The sequence below is a fragment of the Periplaneta americana genome, chromosome 17, assembly GCF_040183065.1.
Source record: "Periplaneta americana isolate PAMFEO1 chromosome 17, P.americana_PAMFEO1_priV1, whole genome shotgun sequence".
NCBI lineage: Eukaryota > Metazoa > Arthropoda > Insecta > Blattodea > Blattidae > Periplaneta > Periplaneta americana.
Genome location: NC_091133.1, coordinates 6,198,116 through 6,217,619, shown reverse-complemented (window position 1 = coordinate 6,217,619; position 19,504 = coordinate 6,198,116). Strand labels below are relative to the sequence as shown.

General features: G+C 35.5%; 1 protein-coding gene across 1 annotated transcript in view; it reads right to left on the bottom strand.

The window, feature by feature from the left end:
- Window positions 1-19,504, bottom strand: part of LOC138693261 (uncharacterized) — a 36,377-nt gene that overhangs the window by 15,272 nt on the left and 1,601 nt on the right. The window contains exon 2 of the mRNA XM_069817102.1: window positions 17,975-18,072. Within this exon, the coding sequence (XP_069673203.1) occupies window positions 17,975-18,067 (93 nt within the window). The 5' untranslated portion in view covers window positions 18,068-18,072. The remainder of the gene's footprint in view (window positions 1-17,974; window positions 18,073-19,504) is intronic.

Here is a 19,504-nt window from a genome sequence, read left to right as displayed (position 1 = left end):
CCAAAGAGATGGTAATCGCATGGTCCCAGATCAGGACTGTAAAGGGGATGTTTCAGTGTTGTCCATCCAAGTTTTCTGATCTGGTCTGTGGTCTTGTGACTGACATGTTGCCATGCATTGTCGTGCAATAGGAGAACATACTGCTTCTCCCGATGTGGTCGAACACGACCGACTCGGTCGACCTTGAAGTTTCTAGAGAGTTGTCACATATGCACCAGAATTAATGGTGGTTCTGTGTGGCATAATATCTACAAGCAAGAGTCCTTCTGAATCGAAAAACATAGTAGCCATAACATTTCCTGTCAAAGGCGAAGTTTTGAATTTGTTTTCTATGGTGAATTTGCACGATGTCACTCTATTGTCTGCCTCTTTATCTCCGATCAAAATGTTTCATCTCCTGTCACAATTCTTGCAAGAAATTCATCTCCACCATTCTCATACTGGTCCAAAAGTTCGCTGCACACTGTTTTTCTGGTTTCTTTGTGGGCTTCTGTTAACATCCTCGGAACCCACCTGGCACAAACCTTCTTTAACTCCAACTGTTTCAATACCTGCACACAATTGCTTCTTCTATTCCAACTTGGAGTGACAATTCTTTCACTGTTACGTGTTTGTCAGCCACAGCCATGTTGTTAAAGCGCTGCACGTTGTCAGGTCTTCGTGCAGTGCAGGGTCTTCCACTGCAAGGAGTATCCCTGAATATTGGAGTGGCCTCTTTCACAAGATAATCTGCTTGCCCACCGACTAACCGTACTATGATCGACAGCTGCATCTCCATACATCTTTTTCAACCTCTTGTGAATGTTTCCCACTGTCTCGTTCTCACTGCACAGGAACTCGATAACAGCACGTTGCTTCTGATGAATGTCAAGTACAGCAGCCATCTTGAAGAAGTGCCATCATGGCGCCACTCCCGGGAACAACTTAAAATAAATTTGAATACAAGGGGGATGGATTATCTATGACCTACATAAATTGTAAAGGTTTAGAATAAAAATTAAATTTTAAAACATGTTGTGCATTACTTTTGGAGTGATCTTCATAGAAGTAACTGTGGCTGATGATGACGCAGAATTTTGGAAAATGGGACTTATCTGAAAAACCATCAGGTATAAATCGAAAATTCATATATCAAATTAAAGGGAAGGAAATTCTCTACTAAAATAGTGTGACAGTCGGGAGTCGATCGCGTCCCACAGAGGTCGGGGGTGCACGAGAAAACGTGGTGAAGAAGGTTGCAGCCTCTCGGGTCTGGAGGGGAGGCGCGGATGTGACGAAGGATGAGGGGGAAGTAAGCAGCTGGTGACTGAGGGGAGAAATCCAGAGAAGAATGGACAGGCGTCATCCTCTCGGTATTTGAAGACTGTTCGCGAAATCGTAGTCTCTCGAAGCTATGGTTTGGTTATAAAAGAGGAGACGCAAGTTAGTGAGTAGTCGTTGTTGTAATCGTTGGACAGCAAGCCAGCCAGTCTTGTGTAGCAGTGAAGCCAGCTTCGAGACCGGAGTTCGACTTGAGTGTGTCCACAGCTGTGTGAGCATCCGAAGCCCTGAGTTCGAGTGCAGTGGACCGCAGTTGGGGGACCTGAGTTCGAAGTTCAGTGGACTGTCTCTGAAGGTCTGGGGTTCGAGATACTGTGAACTTGAGTGACTGAGCTAGAAGAATTAGCCAAGGCAAACGAACTGTGAACTGAGAACTGACAGTTCTGATTTGTAAATAGTGCTTTGTGAACATTAGTTAAGATTAACAGTTCATTGTTGTTCTCAATAATCCAAGTAAATTGTCATTGTCTTGTGTGGAGTGCAATAACGAATACTGTGTTACTGTGTGGAGTGGAAATCCCATTGTTGACGGGAGTGTATAGAATTAAATTGTAGAAAGTGACTATTGTGAAACGATAAAATTACATTCTTGTTTTGTAATAAAGTTACAGTAGTTATATTTTGCGTTTTGTGGGTGTACATATACCTTAATAGATATCATGAAGTCGGATTCAGTACATCAAAGAACTAAATTAAGAATTTATAATACTGTTATAAGAAATATTTTATGTTATGCAAGTGAAACATGGGTCCTAACAAACAAAATAGAAATGATGTTGGGCAGGTTTGAAAGGAAAGTACTGAGAAGAATTTTTGGCCCAATCCAGGAAAATGCACAGTGGAGGATCCGATATAACGAGGTGTATGAGAAATATAAAGAGTTAGATTTGGTGACATACATAGAAACTGAGAAGACTGGAATGGGCTGGACATGTTAGTAGAATGGAAGAATCGAGAATACCAGAGAGAATTATGGGGCATAAGATCAATGGTGGAAGACCTGTAGGAAGGCCTCGCAATAGATGGTTAGATGCAGTGACGGCGGACGTCAGGGTATTCTTGAAAACTGGAGCTTGGAGAAGGCTGGCACGTAACAGAGAAGAATGGAGGAAGATGTTGGAAGAGGCTAGGGCCCGACCTTGGGCTGTTACGCCATTGCAGCAGCAGCAGTAGCAAAAAAAAAAGAAACAAAAAAATTAGTGAATTAATGAATTAATTAAAAATAAAAAATTGATAAATCTGTAATCGAAATTTTTCTGGTAATTTTCACTTTTCCAAAAATAATTGGTGTTAACATCCTGAGACCAAAAATCACTGTCTGTCTGTCTGGATGTTTACCTTTTCACGCGATAATGACTGAAGGGATTTTGATGAAAATTGGAATATAAATTAAGTTCGTTTTAACTCAGATTTTAGGCTATATGACATTCAGAATCCTTTATTTAAAAGGGGGATAATAAGGGTGGCTAAATTAAGTAAATCGAAATATCTCGCTTATTATTAATTTTTGTGAAAAATGTTACATAACAAAAGTTTCTTTAAAAATGACTTCCGATAAGTTTTACTCTATGCAAAATTTTGATAGGACTGATACTTAAGGAAATACAAGAGTTTTAAAATAACAATACATTTTATCACTGCCCCCTCAGATTATAGACTATAATGAAATGAAAACAAATAACTCCGTCTATTTAAGGTGGCCTTGCACACAACAAACGGAGAATAATTGGATAATTCCTTCACTACTTGAACTTTGTAGTTTCTGTAGATGAATGTAATGCTACGTATGAGGACTAAGGTAAGATGAAAATAGATCTTTACACACAGAAAACTTGATATTCTGTCGAAATATTGTATAACTTCATTATTGCAACTTTATTTATTTACTCCATTGCAAATACGTACCTTGAAGGAACAGAGCTGCCTAGCAATAGAAGCCGATTCTCTTGGTTCCTGAGTTCTTCTCCTCCATGTCCTTATACCCATCTGCTTTATATCTTCTTCAATGCCTTCAATCCATTTCTTCCTGGATCTCTCAACACATCTTCTACCATCCGGCTTCTCTCTATAAATCTTTTTCAATAATGATCTCTCTTCACTTCCTTCAACATGGCCGGCCCATCTCAACCTTGCACTTCTAATTACTCCCATTATTTGCGGTTCACCATATATCTCGTAAAGTTCCTTGTTAGTTCTAATTTTCCATTCTCCATTTTGGGCCCATATATTCTTCTCAGAATTTTCCTTTCCCATGCCGCCATTTTCCTTACCTACTTACAAATGTCTTTTAAGGAACCCGAAGGTTCATTGCCGCCTTCACATAAGCCCGCCATTGGTCCCTATCCTGTGCAAAATTAATCCAGTCTCTATCATATCCCACCTCCCTCAAATCCATATTAATATTATCCTCCCAACTGTGTCTCGGCCTCCCCAAAGGTCTTTTTCCCTCCAGTCTCCCAACTACCACTCTATATGCATTTCTGATTCGCCCATAAGAGCTACATACCCTGCCCATCTCAAACGTCTGGATTTAATGTTCCTAATTATGTTAGGTGAAGAATACAATACGTGCAGTTCTGCATTGTGTAGCTTTCTCCATTCTCCTGTAACTTCATCCCTCTTAGCCCCAAACATTTTCCTAAGAATTTTATTCTCAAACACGCTTAATCTCTGTTCCTCTCTGAAAGTGAGAGTCCAAGTCTCACAACCATACAGAACAACCGGTAATATAACTGTTTTATAGATTCTAATTTTCAGATTTTTTACAGCAGACTAGATGACAAAAGCTTCCCAACCGAATAATAACATGCATTTCCCATATTTATTCTGTGTTTAATTCGTCTCGACTGTCATTTATATTTGTTACTGTTGCTCCAAGATATTTGAATTTTTCCACCTCTTCAAAGGATAAATCTCCAATTTTTATGTTTCTATTTCGTACTTTAGTCTGGTCACGAGACATAATCATATACTTTGCCTTTTCGGGATTTACTTCCAAACCTATCTCTTTACTTGCTTCAAGTAAAATTTCCGTGTTTTTCCTAATCGTTTGGATTTTCTTCCAACATATTCACACATCTGCATAAACAAGAAGCTGATGTAACCCGTTCAATTCCAAACCCTGTCTGTTATCCTGAACTGTATTGTATGGATTCGTAACAAGTTGTTTTTTATGGTAATGGGTTGTTAGCCCTTCGCCAAACCCCGAAGGTGGAGGGCCACGCTGCAATTTTCCTTTCCTCATTTATTAGTAAAGATCAGGTTTCGGAAGCATATGTAACCATTGGTCTGATTATTGCTCTGTAGATGTTCTTTTTCCCATTTCTTGAGAGATCCCTAGATCGTAACAAAGGAAGTAAGGCCCAATAGCATCTGTTTTCCGCTTGTAATTTTTCTTTAACGTCTGTCAATACCATATTATTATCAGTAATCACACTCCCAAGATATTTAAAGCTCTGTACTTTTTTAAAATTGTTCCTTCCAATTGTTATGTTATTACAGTGTATTCATCTACCTTCCTCTCTTGTAGCTATCATATATTTAGTTTTACTAGTGTTCACTCTCAAACCCATTTTAATACTTTCTTGTTCTAGTTGGGTAAAGCTCGACTGTAAATCTTGCACAGATCTATTAATCAGTACTTCATCAGCATATGCCAACATTTGAGCCATTCTACTATAAGAGACGTTGTATTAATACTATCATATGCCTGTTTAAAGTCAATAAATAGTAAATGAAGGTCCACATTAAATTCACAACATTTTTCCAGAATGGTTCTAATTATTAATATCTTTTTGCTGGTAGATTTACTTTCCTCAAACCACCTTGATATTCATCAACCAAATTTTCTGCAATCTTAGATATTTTATTCACAATTAACTTGGACATAATTTTATATGCAACATTTAGCAGAGCTATTCCCCTATAATTCTCACAAAGAGTTTTATCTCCTTTCTTGTGTACTGGCAGAAGTGTAACTCTATTCCAGTCATCTGGAATTTCCTCCTTAATCCATACATCTTGAATAAGTCTGACAATACGTAATTCCAAATCTTGTCCACCACATTTAAATAGTTCTGCTACCATACCATCGTCACCAGGAGCCTTGTTATTCTTCATTGAGTACATTGCAGATATTAACTCTTCTTCATTTGGTACCAATTGCTGTTCACCTTCGTAATGTTGTACATTTACACTAATCTCTTCATTATTCTCATTTCTATTACAGTATGTCCTCCTAGTAGTTCGTAGAAATGTTCTGTCCATATATCCTTTATTCCATTCTTATCTCCCATCAAATTTTCTGCTACATCCCAACAGTAGTCAGTTCTTGGCTGATATCCTTTCCTTGTATAAAATTTCTTAGTCTCCTCTTTTTCCCATTCATTAAGTTCTACCATCATTTGCTTCATATATTCCCTCTTTTTCCTTCTACATATTTTCATTGCGCAACTTTATTTGGCTCACATAAAATACTCTAATTTTGTACACTTTAGTTTCTTTTTGTCCACAGAACATAATAGTATTTTTAAGAGTTTTGTCATAAAGATGAGTATTTTTACTGGACCAAAAATACATCATATATGATATTAAAATAAGAATTTTACCATAGAGCTCAATGCAGCTGAGTTATTTTAAAAAGTGTCATGAAATGATGTTCCTGCGCTCATAATTTACCCATATTCGTTTCTTAAAATAATATTTATGTATCACATTCATTTTCATTTTTTTTATTCACATAAACAATGACGCACAATCGAGCGAGTTGGCTCAGACGGTAGAATTTGAGACTCGCATTTGAGAGGTCACGGGTTCAAAATCTGTGGCCGACCAATCTGACTGGAGTTTTTCATGGTTTCCTTTAGTCATAAAGACAAATGTGAGATTGGAAATTTACATGCCATGATTCATCACCACCTCAATTAAGATACGATAAACATTAATCAAAATCTATAGTTACGTGAACACAAGCCATCTACAACACACTATACAAACAGGAACTCAACAAGAGTAAAAACGGCCTACTGGTATACCCAGACATTCTAAACACGCGACATAACCACAGATGTTAAAGCGTGTATAAATAAACTTAACAAAGAAAAATAAAATGCACAGTGAGTTTAACATAAAAATTATCTTCGTACACAATCCACTCTATATTGACATTAATTTGGAGTGATTTATTAAAGGATGCAGTCAAGACTAATTTAGAAAACTGTTAAATTATCCTTGCACCAAAAAAGGATATTCTTTGAACCAAATGATCATATTTTAATTATTTGCATGTAATAACATTTAAGAAACATGTTAAAGGAATTATCCTTGCAGGAAATGAGTGCTCTCTGGACCAAAATGATCGTATTTCAATTATTTAAATACAATTTGCTTAAGTAACATATTAAACGATTTATCCTTCTATCAAACACGGATGTTTCCTGGACAAAATGTCCTATTTTAATTAATGTATGTAATTACTTTATATTTACTTATAACAAGTGCAGCGAAGTGCACAGGTATGGCTAGTAAATAAATAAAAGCAAACAAAATAAAATACGTAAATATATATAACGAAATTAATACATAAATAAATGGGAATTCACATGAAATTATGACTATTTATCAAGTTTTCTAAATCAAAATAAAAATTGTTTCTGTCGCTAAAATATTTGATACACTTTATCCCCTATATTGCAGGTCTTGTACTTTGTCAATGATAAAAGAAGTGGTAAAAGGATTTTCTCCAAATTTTAAACTTAAAGTCGTATCGCAGTTTACATTTCAACCATTGTGAAAGAATTAAATTATACTCTTTAGGAAACAAATGTGAAATTTCCAATTTAGTTCTTATAATCTATCCCATGATTCCACGAACTCTGTGAGATGAATTTCCATAACCCAGTAAATAATATGGGCCTATATTAGTTTTATTCATTGCACAGCAGCCAATGGACAGCAAAGGCCTTCCAGATGACTGCTGACCTCATGTACAGAGTGGTAATGAAAAACACGGAAACATTTGTATTGAATTTAAAAGATCTCTACACAAACAACTTGAGATACGGAACTCATGGTTTATGGACTTAAATTTCTATGTTATGGCACAAAATCTCCAAAGGGTATGTACTCCGCTGTTTCTACCATATGAAATTATACGAAACAATGACGGAGGTTACATTTTAGATATAGGAAACGTAGGATGGAATATAATAAAATTTAAAAACAAAGAACCAATGAAAGGAAAATTCAAGTGCAGTTTTTACATAAATTGCTTGAAATAGCTACCTGGAATAATAATACAAAGACCACATCGAGGAACATAAGACTGTCGTACCATATGAAATATTTTTGACCTATCACGAATAAATTCACTTGATATCTCGCAAAACTAGGGGGAAATTAGAGGCGACACAATAGTTACCAAATGAATTTCCATTTCTAATTCATCGTGGTGAATGCCATAGTTAGACTGCGTGCTCTCCCACCAACAGCATCTGCATCACTACTTTCTCCATCTCTTTTAAATTTATACACTATATTTAACATTTTAACATAGTTAATATCAAACTGTACAAATTTAATTTTAATGACACGATCTAATAAGAATATTTAGCCTTTAATTGTATGAGGTTAATATCATGCTGTGCCTTCTCCTTGTCTTATATACACACGAGAATCTAGCATCAGTGTTCAGCTTTACCATGTACAGTTTACCTCAAGAGGCACGAAACTTATATAATTGTAAATGCCAGCACGTGCATTACTTACTATATTATTAATTGCTAGATCAACTTATCACCTATTTTTTTTTAATTGTTTGCATCTCATGCACCTCAAGATGACTTTTTAAAGTCGTATTAAATATTGTGATATAACAGATTATCTGATAACAGATTATCTGACCTCACAAATTGAAAAGTGTATTTGACTGAAAATTTATTATATATAATTATTAATTGTATTCACACTTTTCTGAACCAACATGTCTTTCAAAAAGTTAGTACCAAACCAGTTTCTCTCCATCACCAAGAAGGCATGAATTTATTCTAATACAAATATTAATCATAATTCGTTTTGTTATTGATTTATGAGTACCGAATTTGCAATTAATTTCTAGACTAGACTAGCAAAACATGATATGTGCATTTTTCTGTAATTTTACAGGAGAGTAATTTTAAACTCTGAAATTTAATTGCAATTAATATTGGAAACTAAGACAGCAGTATTTCAATAGATAATTTCCTTGAAATCAAGTTTATCTCTACTGTCAGGTGTAATAAATCCACATGGAGAAACCTTCTTCTTGTATATAAGATTATTAATCTGAGCTCATATGTAAACATTGAATTGCTTCATCCCCAGCACTTCGTCAATTAATAATTTGCAGTAATTTTTCGTGTATGCTGGGTAACATTTTGTCCTCTATTTCTCCTTTCCGTTTTGTTTTTGGATACTATTATTCTGTTTGAAAGTATTTCCCAGATTTCTTTCAAATTCTGAAGATATTTAAGTTTGTTTTCTTGACAAAGTCATGAATGACGTCTACAGCATGAACCCAGAAGTGCGAAAGTTTTAGCAGAACTATTTCACCTTTTCTCGTAATATACATCATCCCACATTCCTCCTTAAGTTTCTCTTCTTCTTTCTTTGAATTTTTGTTTTACTATCTTACTTTCTTATAAAATTCATTGGGTCTTCTCCTGTCGTTATTATACTGTCCTTCAGTTTCTTCATGTCATATACAATTGAACAGATCTTCTTTTGTCTCTGTCTCAATTCCTGTTCAATTGATTGGATTTTCTCTTGTCTCTGTATATTCTCACTATCCATTTCCTGCAATGTTTGAGGATTTGCATCTGAAATGTCTTGCTCACTACAACTCTCACTTCTATCATACGTTGATAATAATTTAAAAGTTTCCCCTTTTCAGATATACAGTTTCCAGGGCTCCAATCACGGTCAACAATTGAACCATATTCGGCACTTTTATCATTTATGAAAGACACGTCAAGTAGTGATTAATTAACTGCGTTAACTATGATTACTTCGTACTTACTTCCAAATCCATAAAGTTACATCCTTGCTTACTTGTAGTAATCTCCATCGCAACTGACTGCGTTAACTGTGTTTCCCTCCTAAATCCGTAATAGTTTGTTTTTCTGTATCTCTTTTAATCTCCATGTCTTTTAATTCGTTTGCATTATTAAAAATGTTACTGCACTGAGAACAGAAGGAAGTAAACAATTATAATTTTCCTACTCTACATATACCCTTTGGCACGGAAATTTTTCAGAGACTAAGTCCGACCTCGAAATAGTTCGGAAATCATCGTGTGCATTGTCGTTATACGCGTGCTTTTTACATAGAGATTCGAATCCCGATCTTTGTAACAAGAATAAGGAGCTCTATTGATAAGCCATAAAGACTTTGCAGGAAATATGTGGTTTCGTGACATACAGATACATCACTGCTACGACTTGATTTCATCCTCGGACCTTAATGCTTAATATTTCCCCATATACAATGCCTACCAAAAGTTTAAGATCACCTTGTGACGTGATATATTTTTAATTGTGAACAAACTAATTCTAATAATTTTCATAAAATAATCACTTTAATACAAAAATTAGACTATTATTTAATGTTACTGTAAGTTTCATCAAGGTCATTAACGTTTTAGCTAATATTTAACACATTCAATTAAAGAATGTCACTGAAGTCAAAAAAGTGAAAATCATGTGCTAGACAGGTATTTCTTTCTTTACTTCGCCAGCTGCACATGAAAACGTTAATAGTCAATAGGTCTACCCTTATGCTTTAAACACATTTTCACACGTTTTCTCATACTTTGCACCAACTTCTGACATTCTTGGGGCGTAACTTCGTTCCATACGTCGGAGATTTTTTCTCGAAGTTCCTGGACATTCCTTGGCTGGTGGGATGCTACACGAAGGCCTATGCTATTCCACAGGTTCTCAATAGGGTTCAGGTCCGGACTCCTTGCTGGCCAAGGCAACAATGGAATGCCCTTTCTTTCGAACCAAGCCATTGTTGCTGCTGACTTGTGGCAAGGCGCGTTGTCTGCTGAAATACGAAGTACCCGTTGTGCAGCTTCTGGGCGGATGGGAGCATATTGTCTTTCATTGTCTCAATATATTCTTGCGAATCCATTGAGCCATCAATGAACCTCAAAATTCCTGTCCCTGCAGCAGACATGCAGCTCCAGATCATGACAGAGCTTCCTCCCCCCTGGATTGCTGGTACGAGGCATTCGGGAAGAAATTTTTCTGTTGATGTCCTTTGGACTCTCACTTTTCGAGAACTATACAGAACAAATCGCGATTCATCGCTGAACATCACCTTACCCCAAATGTTCCATATACCAGTTCTTCCTGGTTTTACACCAGTTCCTTCAATTCCTCTTATGAGTGTTATTTAGCAGTGGCTTTTTAAGAGGAACGTAGGACTGAAGACCAGCTTCTCCCAGGCGACGTGAAATGGTCATTTTTGACACCTTTTTATTTGTAGTATCTTCAAATTCCCTCATTATACCTGGAAAAAGAAATTGGCATACAGTAGTACCTTACTCCTTTCTTTTGCCTAGAAAACCTAGAATACTACCCAAATGGTTCTTGTCAATGGACGGACCTGCCTTCAGGCAGAACACTAAACAAACAAATAATAGTATGTACCTGGAAGGGATGCTTTCCGGTTCCTCTTCGCCACTCGAGCGATGATCCGGTCCTCGCGTAAGGAAGTTACCCTGGGACGGCTGCTGCGTGGTTTATCAACCACTTCACCTTGCTCTTGAAATTTTTTAATTGTGTTAGTCTGCAAGTTTTACTAACATTTAACGCTGCAGCAATTTCTCTGTGAGACGTACTGTACCTATCCATACCAATTATTTGCCATTTCAAGGCCTTGGTCACAGATTTTCTCCCCATTATTACCTAGCTTAGTACTGTAAACAACCTGCTTCTCACACAGTGCGAAGGAAACTGGTTACAAGTCAAAACATGATGTTCTTAGACATATTTTGTTACACGACATCTCTTAAGTGAAATCTGAACTATCGAATGGTGCAAGAATGATAACGCTACCTCAATCGATTTAAAAGATATTAATATCTGAAAATCTCTAATTTTAGCTACATTTTTCTTATTTTGTAAAAGTGCAAAAAAAATTATAAAATGATAACAACATTTTTGCGATTTTTTTCCTTGCGCCAAAACGTTCCTTTACATTCTACAATACTACAGAAAAATCAGTACTGAAATAACGAAATTCGTTTAGTGCTCACAAATGAATCTGTAATTAAAATTGATGCATTTTTTAAATTACACATTTTTATTTAAAAAATCATATCTTACAAACGAAATGTCGTATCCCAATATTTTTTAGCCTGCACAAATAGATGTCTAAGAACATATATTATTTAAACAAAATTCCAGGAAAGATTTGTAACATATATTATTTAAACAAAATTCCAGGAAAGATTTGTAACAAAAATATAAGACCAGGAATTATTTACATGAAATTAGCTGGTGGTCTTAAACTTTTGGTAGGCACTGTACATCATGCGCTAACCTGAACAGCACTTAGAAAATTCACGCTACAGGAGAGCAACCAGTTTCCATGTCAAAGAGTGTAAATTTTTGTCACAATTATTCAGGACTTTTTGTATCATTAAAGAGCCTTTTGTTTGGAATTTCGAACCATACATATCCCATCAACAGATTATGCTCACATTAGACTCGACTTATTCTCGCCATAAACTGATGTAATCATTTATACTCTATAATAAATTAAAATTTCAAACAGCTGTTAATCATTATCTTGCATTAATAAAAGTGCCCATACACACGTTTTAACTTGGAAAGTTTCCGGAAAAGAAGATGACAAAAATGTTATGTCAACATATCAAAACAATATACTTTGCATACTTCCACTCGGTAATGAGTTTTGGAATAATATACCGCGGAAATTCCACTGATAGTAACAGTATATTCCTACTACAAAAAAGAGTAAATAGAATAATACTAGGTGCCATATCTAGGGAATCATTTAGGTTTTTTTTAGTAGGTTATTTTACGACGCTTTATCAACATCTTTAGTTATTTAGCATCTGAATGAGATGAAGGTGATAATGCCGATGAAATGAATCCGGGGTCCAGCACCGGAAGTTACCCAGTTGAGGGAAAACCCCGGAAAACACCTCAACCAGGTAAATTGCCCCGACTGGGAATCGAACCCGGGCCACCTGGTTTCGCGGCCAGACGCTCTGACCGTTACTCCACAGGCGTGGACATCATGTAGGACTATATAAAAAAAAACTACAAATAATGCCCATGGCATTTCAGTATATTTTTTCATTAATAATCTTCCTCATATGTAATCGTGAAAACTTTGTAACTAATTCAACAGTTCATAGCATAAATACATGTCAAAAAAATTACTTTCGCACTCCATCTATCATGTTATCAAAAAGGTGTGTGTTATATGGCAGTAAAAATTTTCAATAGCCTCCCTATGGATATAAAAAATGAAACCCAAAACATAAAATTATTTAGGGCCAAATTAAAAAAGGTACCTAATTTCTCACGCCTTCTATTCTGTAGGCGAATTCATGACATTCAACAACATTTCATGAATATTTCTGTGCTGATACTAAAACTTTCTTTTGTACTAGTAGACTATATTGTAAATCTCTTCTGTATATATTTGAACTAGACTATGACTATAATGAAGACTTTATAGTACTATTAAGATTTTTTTTTCGTTTGACATGTTCCATATTTCAGCTGTGAAGCGATGTACGAATACCATGGAATGTAAATAAATATAACACAATACAATCAATGTTTGCACCTAACAAATTTTAACATCAAACTTGATATCTAAACTTATCTGCCACCTCACAAAACTGAAATATTTCACATATCAAGAAGTGACTGGACTTCATATTACTGTTAATTATTCACCCTAGACATATCATGGTTTGCCAGTATATACAGATCTTAATGACCTCTACTAACTGCTCCAAACAACAGAAAACGACCAAAAAGTGACATATTATGTTTTGCCATCGTAGTCGAGATTTAATGCTTTGTACTACAGACATTTCACATCGGCACCATTGGTTCCATGTCTCAAGTTGCTTGTCTAGGAACATCTCTATATTCAGTAAAAATATTCCGGTGTTGTTCATTGTGAGCGTGTGTTTATGTATGTGTATATATGCATGTATGTATGTAAGCACTTTTGCATACAACAAGAACATTTATCTGATTACGTTATTTCCCCTAAGAGGAGTCGAAACTTTAACATAAATATGAATTTTCGAGCCTTATGGAACAATGTGTTCTATATCATAAATAGGCTATTAGAAATAACATTCTTTCATAAAAAGTCCTTTACATGAACGGTTCACTTAATATATTTTTACATCATACGTTACAAAAATTGATGCAGAATTCCAAAAGCACTGTTTCATTACAATCCACATGACAAAAGATCTCTGGGTCGTCTGAAGAAGAGATGGACTGAAAATTCTAGTTTGAGACCGTAACAGGCCACTCGGCCTAATACTTGTTAGGAAGACGACGACGTTACAAAAATATACACCAACAGAAGGTAATATTTCAAAAAGAATTAATAACACTGCCGGTTTTTTTATCTGGCACAGGTGCAAACTTAAGAAAAAGAAATGCAAATTATATAAAATTCCCTTACCACCTGATATATCTCAATTATAATAACTCTTAATATTTATGAATTAATCTTATTCCTTTATTATTGCAATTTTGGCCCTTATTTTAAATCCAATTTCTTTCTTTCGGAGTTTATCAATCAGTTAAGCTTATCCATTCCAAAAATATTGATTGATTACCAATCAAAGTTCAGATGGCACACGATAGCCTCACCAACACACCAAAATCTAAAATACTGTCTAGCTGTGGGACATTTATTTATTTTTGCCACTGTTTTATTTGGAAATAATTGGTGACGTTTGTAGTAACGTATATTGCATTTAATCGCAAACATCGCCTGAAAAGTGAGGAGAAATAACAGATTGGTAAAATCATTTCTGCTAATTTTATAGAATTAATAAAACTTACAATTAATTTATCTTGTATACATAAATTATTGTAAAAAGTTATCCTATTTCAGTAAAAGGTGACTGACACATTCACAAGGGCCCATCTAAGTTTGTTATGATGGTGTTATAATGGAGGTATATGTGCTCTACCACATGTATTTGAGAGATATGCAAGTAACTACTATCGTGTAGTAAAATTCAACTTTTTGATCTTAAACACTGTATTCATTAAAATATAAAGGCCTTAAAAAATTGAGAAGATTTAGGGGAAACATTCTGATTTAAGGTTAACTTAAAATTCAATTTAAATCAGCACCCATTTCCAGATCTTAAAATTTTATGAAAGAGTACAAAAGAAGTATGTAACACATGACATGAAGGAAAATACAAAAAACAACTCTGGATTTGAACATTTTTAGTCTATATACTGAAAGTCTGAGAAATATACCTATATAACATTCTACTGGACCATCCATTTATTTTCTGACCAGAGCTGCAGCAGGGTTTGTGTCAGACGAAATGCTATCACTTCTCGCAATACATGAGTCTGTGGTTCAGCGGTTACTTTTATGCTACAGTGATTGTCTAATAATTCTAAAGCACTTTAAAAGTTATGTACTCGCCATGTCACATAAGGAGACGCTGTAACTGCCTGCCTCCATTTTCCTCAGTCAGTGTTGTTTGAACAGTGCAAGCGACTACATGTTTAAAATCTTCTAAGGATAAATGGCAAATAATAGCCCAAATTTGAATAATTTCAAGTAAAATTCTTCCGGGGTCGGGTATCGATCTCGGGACCATTTGCTTAGTGCACGAATGGTCTCCCGACTGAGCTACACCGTCACAATTTTTCTCTTATATCCACACAACTCAAATGGGCTGACAATTTCCTTGAAATTATTCAAACCTGCTTTACAGGGAGCTACTACCTAAAAGCCAGATTTGCGTAATAGCCCTAATTGTTCACATATGGTGCTTATTTACGATTCGTATGTGCGTACAGAATTTGCTCGTGCTGTCACGAGATCATTGCATGAAAAATTCCAGGTGATCGAGTTTTAAGTCATGATATGATTCATAATTACTTAATAAATTTCGGGAAATGAGAAGTGTTCAAGATAAGAAGAGAACGTGATTTACAGTGCTGACAGAAGAAAATCTTGATGACATTGGACAAAACTTTGAAAATTCCCCTAAGGCTCGTAACACACTTGCAGAGTTTTCGCCAGCGAGAAATTTGTTGCGAGAAAATTAAAAAATTGATAACATGGATTCAAATGGACGTCCACACACTGGAAGAGATTCTCGCTCGAGGCAAAAACGTCGCGCGAGTTTCTCGCTGGAATCGGTAGCTGAGCGAATTTTCTTGACACATTTATCAAAGATGTTTGACATTTATACTCTTTATGACGATTGAATGTAGAAAAAGATATCACAGGTGGCGATGAATTGTATTGTTTTTATTTGAAAATGAGGAAAGATGGCTGATAATTGCAGTCAGAAACTTATCGAACTTGTACGATGTCACCCGTAGGCCTATTTATATGATACACGGGATGAAAACTATAAAAACACGAAACTTAAAGAAGAAATCTGGAGACAAATATCAGATTATCTGAAAATAAATAGGGCTATATTTTATTTTGATGAGATTTAATAGTATTGATTAAACATTTTAAAGAATGTATCTATATGTCTTAACAGTTTATGTAATTTTAATCAGAATATAGCAAAGTATTCTCTATATCATATCATGAATGGCAAAAAAAAAAAAAAAAAAAACTGTGGTCCAGTGAACCTGAAATAACGCCTAAACGTATCATCATTCAAATCGAAACCAGTGTCTAAAACTCGCCTTTACTTTCGTACGATACAATGTGATTTTCAGATATTTCTGGCTTTAATTTTAGGCCTACTTCTTCTTTTCATGAACAAAATATGTTCATATAACTCCATTTCTTCAACATCTGAATACTAAGAATTCAACATAGCGTTCGTATGTAATTTGTCAAGTACGACAATATACTTACAGGTTATATATTTAAGTAGGCCTTACGACAATATACGTAAATACATAACCTATAACATTTCCCCCAACGAGTCATTACTATAATCAGATAAATGCTTTCTGCATGAAGGCAGTGATGCATGATGCATGATGATCATAGTGAGGTGTGATCTGTGATAGCGAGAACTCGCCAAGTGTGTGGAGGAAGGCTCTTCGCCTCTTTCTCGCAACACATTTCTCGCTAGCGAAAACTCTGCAAATGTGTTACGGACCTAAGTAATGTCCTAGCCATCTTTCGCAGCAAATTAGAATTTCTTATAGTTCTGAACACAAGGCTACGAAGTTACTTAAGTCGAAGCCGTATAAGTGTATAGTGGTACAATCCTACAATTCGGATTAGATTTTGTGACTGGATTTCGAATAAAATGCATGACAGAGAAATTGATCCTAATATCATTTCTTTTTTTCAGACGAAGAGTGGTTTCACTTACATGGTTTTGTTACTTCGCAAAATTACCGATATTGGAGTTCTGATAAAAGTAATCTGCTCCAAGAAGAACTGCTTCATGACCAGAAATTAGGAGTGTGGTGTGCAGTTTCTGTGAGAGAAAATTGACCCAAATTATTTTTATGCTCGACCATGCCGAAATGTAGTAATTATACACCTGGTAGCAGTCCTTTAATGCATGTCATTAAAGTACACCTATTCATTAAAGTTCAGGTTTTCGATTATTCTCGGGTATGCAATCGAAAGACGAGGAAAACGTCACGGAGGCTGGAAATCCAATGCTGTCGCAGAAGGTTATGTTCTGTTACTATAATAATTAGCGTTAATTGTAAATAATATTCAAATAAATTCAATTTGTCATCTCGTTTTTCAATGTCTAATTTAATTTCAATGTTATATCAAGGTTAATATTTAGTTTATTCTGTAGGTTATAGGCAACCAAGGTCAATGTGGAGATCTGTTCCTCGGAAAAAATCAATACTTTCGCGTCTGCGCACATCTCACAATTTACGAGGTATTGCACAAGGTCAGTTTCGCTCTTCAGTTAGATATAAATAAAATGAATACTTCTGAATAATTTCAAGTTAGAAATATGGTCGAGCATAAAAAGTCTTATGAAACTTGCCTATAATGGTAATTAAGACGCTCGTATGAAAATTATGAAACTCGCTTGCGCTCGTTTCATAAACAAACGTATTTGCGTCTTAATTACTATCATTATAAGCTCGTTGCATAATGTACTATTACTAAACACTTAATAAAATCCTAAGCAGATGCCAGAAATGTGTGGAAAATGCAGAAAGACAGTTCCAGAATATTCTTGCGTAACATGGTAGAAGTGCACTAGAATTCATTAGGCAGTCACTCTAGCATAACTAGTAATTGCTGATCCAGTGACTCACGTGTTGCTCCACCAGCAAGAAACAACAGCTTATCGGCCAGCACAATCCCGTCACACCTCTGCTCATACCATAACTGGATGACTCAGTATAATGTTATACATGTCGGATATAGAAATCAGAACCAGTGCATTTCAATGTACCTCAGATAAGGGCTTCTTCTCATCTGTATCAGTGTTATCACTGCACTGTATAGTCAACGGGTCGACCTCTGGTTCCTTCTTGATCTCTTCCATCACAACTGAAACATACATTTAAGTATTGACATATATCTACAGAGTGTAACCTACTGGAAGAGGCTTATCCATTGATAACTTGCGGCTTTTAAGAAACCCTGCCATTCACTGCCGCCTTCGCATAAGCCCGCCACTCGTCTCTATCCTGAGCAAAATTAACCCAGTCTCTACCATCATATCCCACCTCCCTCAAATCCATTTTTATATTATCCTACCATCTACGTCTCGGCCTTTCCAAAGGTGTTATCTTCGGCCTCCCAACCAACACTCTATATGCATTTCTGGATTCGCCCATACATACTACATGCCCTGTCCATGTCAAACATCTCGATTTAATGTTCCTAATTATGTCAGGTGAAGAATTCAATGCATGCAGTTCTGAGTTGTGTAACTTTCTGCAATCTCTTGTAACTTCATTTCTCCTAGCCCCAAACATTTTCCTAAGCACCTTATTCTCAAATACCTTTAAGCCCTACTACTCTCTCAAAGTGACGGTCAAGTTTCACAACCATACAGAACAACTGGTAATATGACTGTTTTATAAATTCTAGCTTTCAGATTTTTTGACAGCAGACTGGATGACAAAAGCTTTTCAACCGAATAATACCACGCATTTCCCATATTTATTCTCCGTTTAATTTCCTCCCGAGTATCATTTACATATGTTACTGCTACTCCAAAATATTTGAACTTTTCCTCATCTTCAGAGGATAAATTTCCAATTTTTATAATTTCATTTCGTACAATATTCCGGTCACGAGACATAATCATATACTCAGTCTTCTCGGAATTTACTTCCAAACCTATCTTTGTACTTGCTTCAAGTAAAATTCCCATGTTTTGCCTAATAGTTTTTGGATTTTCTCCTAACCTAATCACGTCATCCACATAAACAAGCAGCTGATGTATCTTGTTCAATTTCTAAACCTCTTTGTTATTCTGGACTTTCCTAATGGCATACCACAGTCTACTATATACAGTCGCGAAGCTCAATATGTAGTAAAAATGCAAACATGGGTAGTTGCCCACCACTAGGATCGCTACTATCGCCTGATCATCGCAGATCTCTTTCCTAGCAGCCGACAAAATATGTTATACTTTCGTTGTCGTGTTCTTTTGGAAAAATTAACACCTTCCTTCCATTATTGAAATATTAAATGCATAAAGTTAATTTATTATTTTAATGAAGTATACTAAATTCCACCATAAACTCGAAGATACCTGCAAGAAATTAGTTAATATAATTTTTGTTTGTGCAAAACGAACTGAAATTTACTATAATAGCTTCACTCATTCAAGATTATAGCGATAATTAACTATGAAACCAATAAATATTAATTTCCATTTCTCTTTACAACAATAATAATGGAAATGTGAATTAATGGAGTAACTTACGTGTACCGGTACTTGTAGTGTAGGCTTACGTAGTTAACAAAG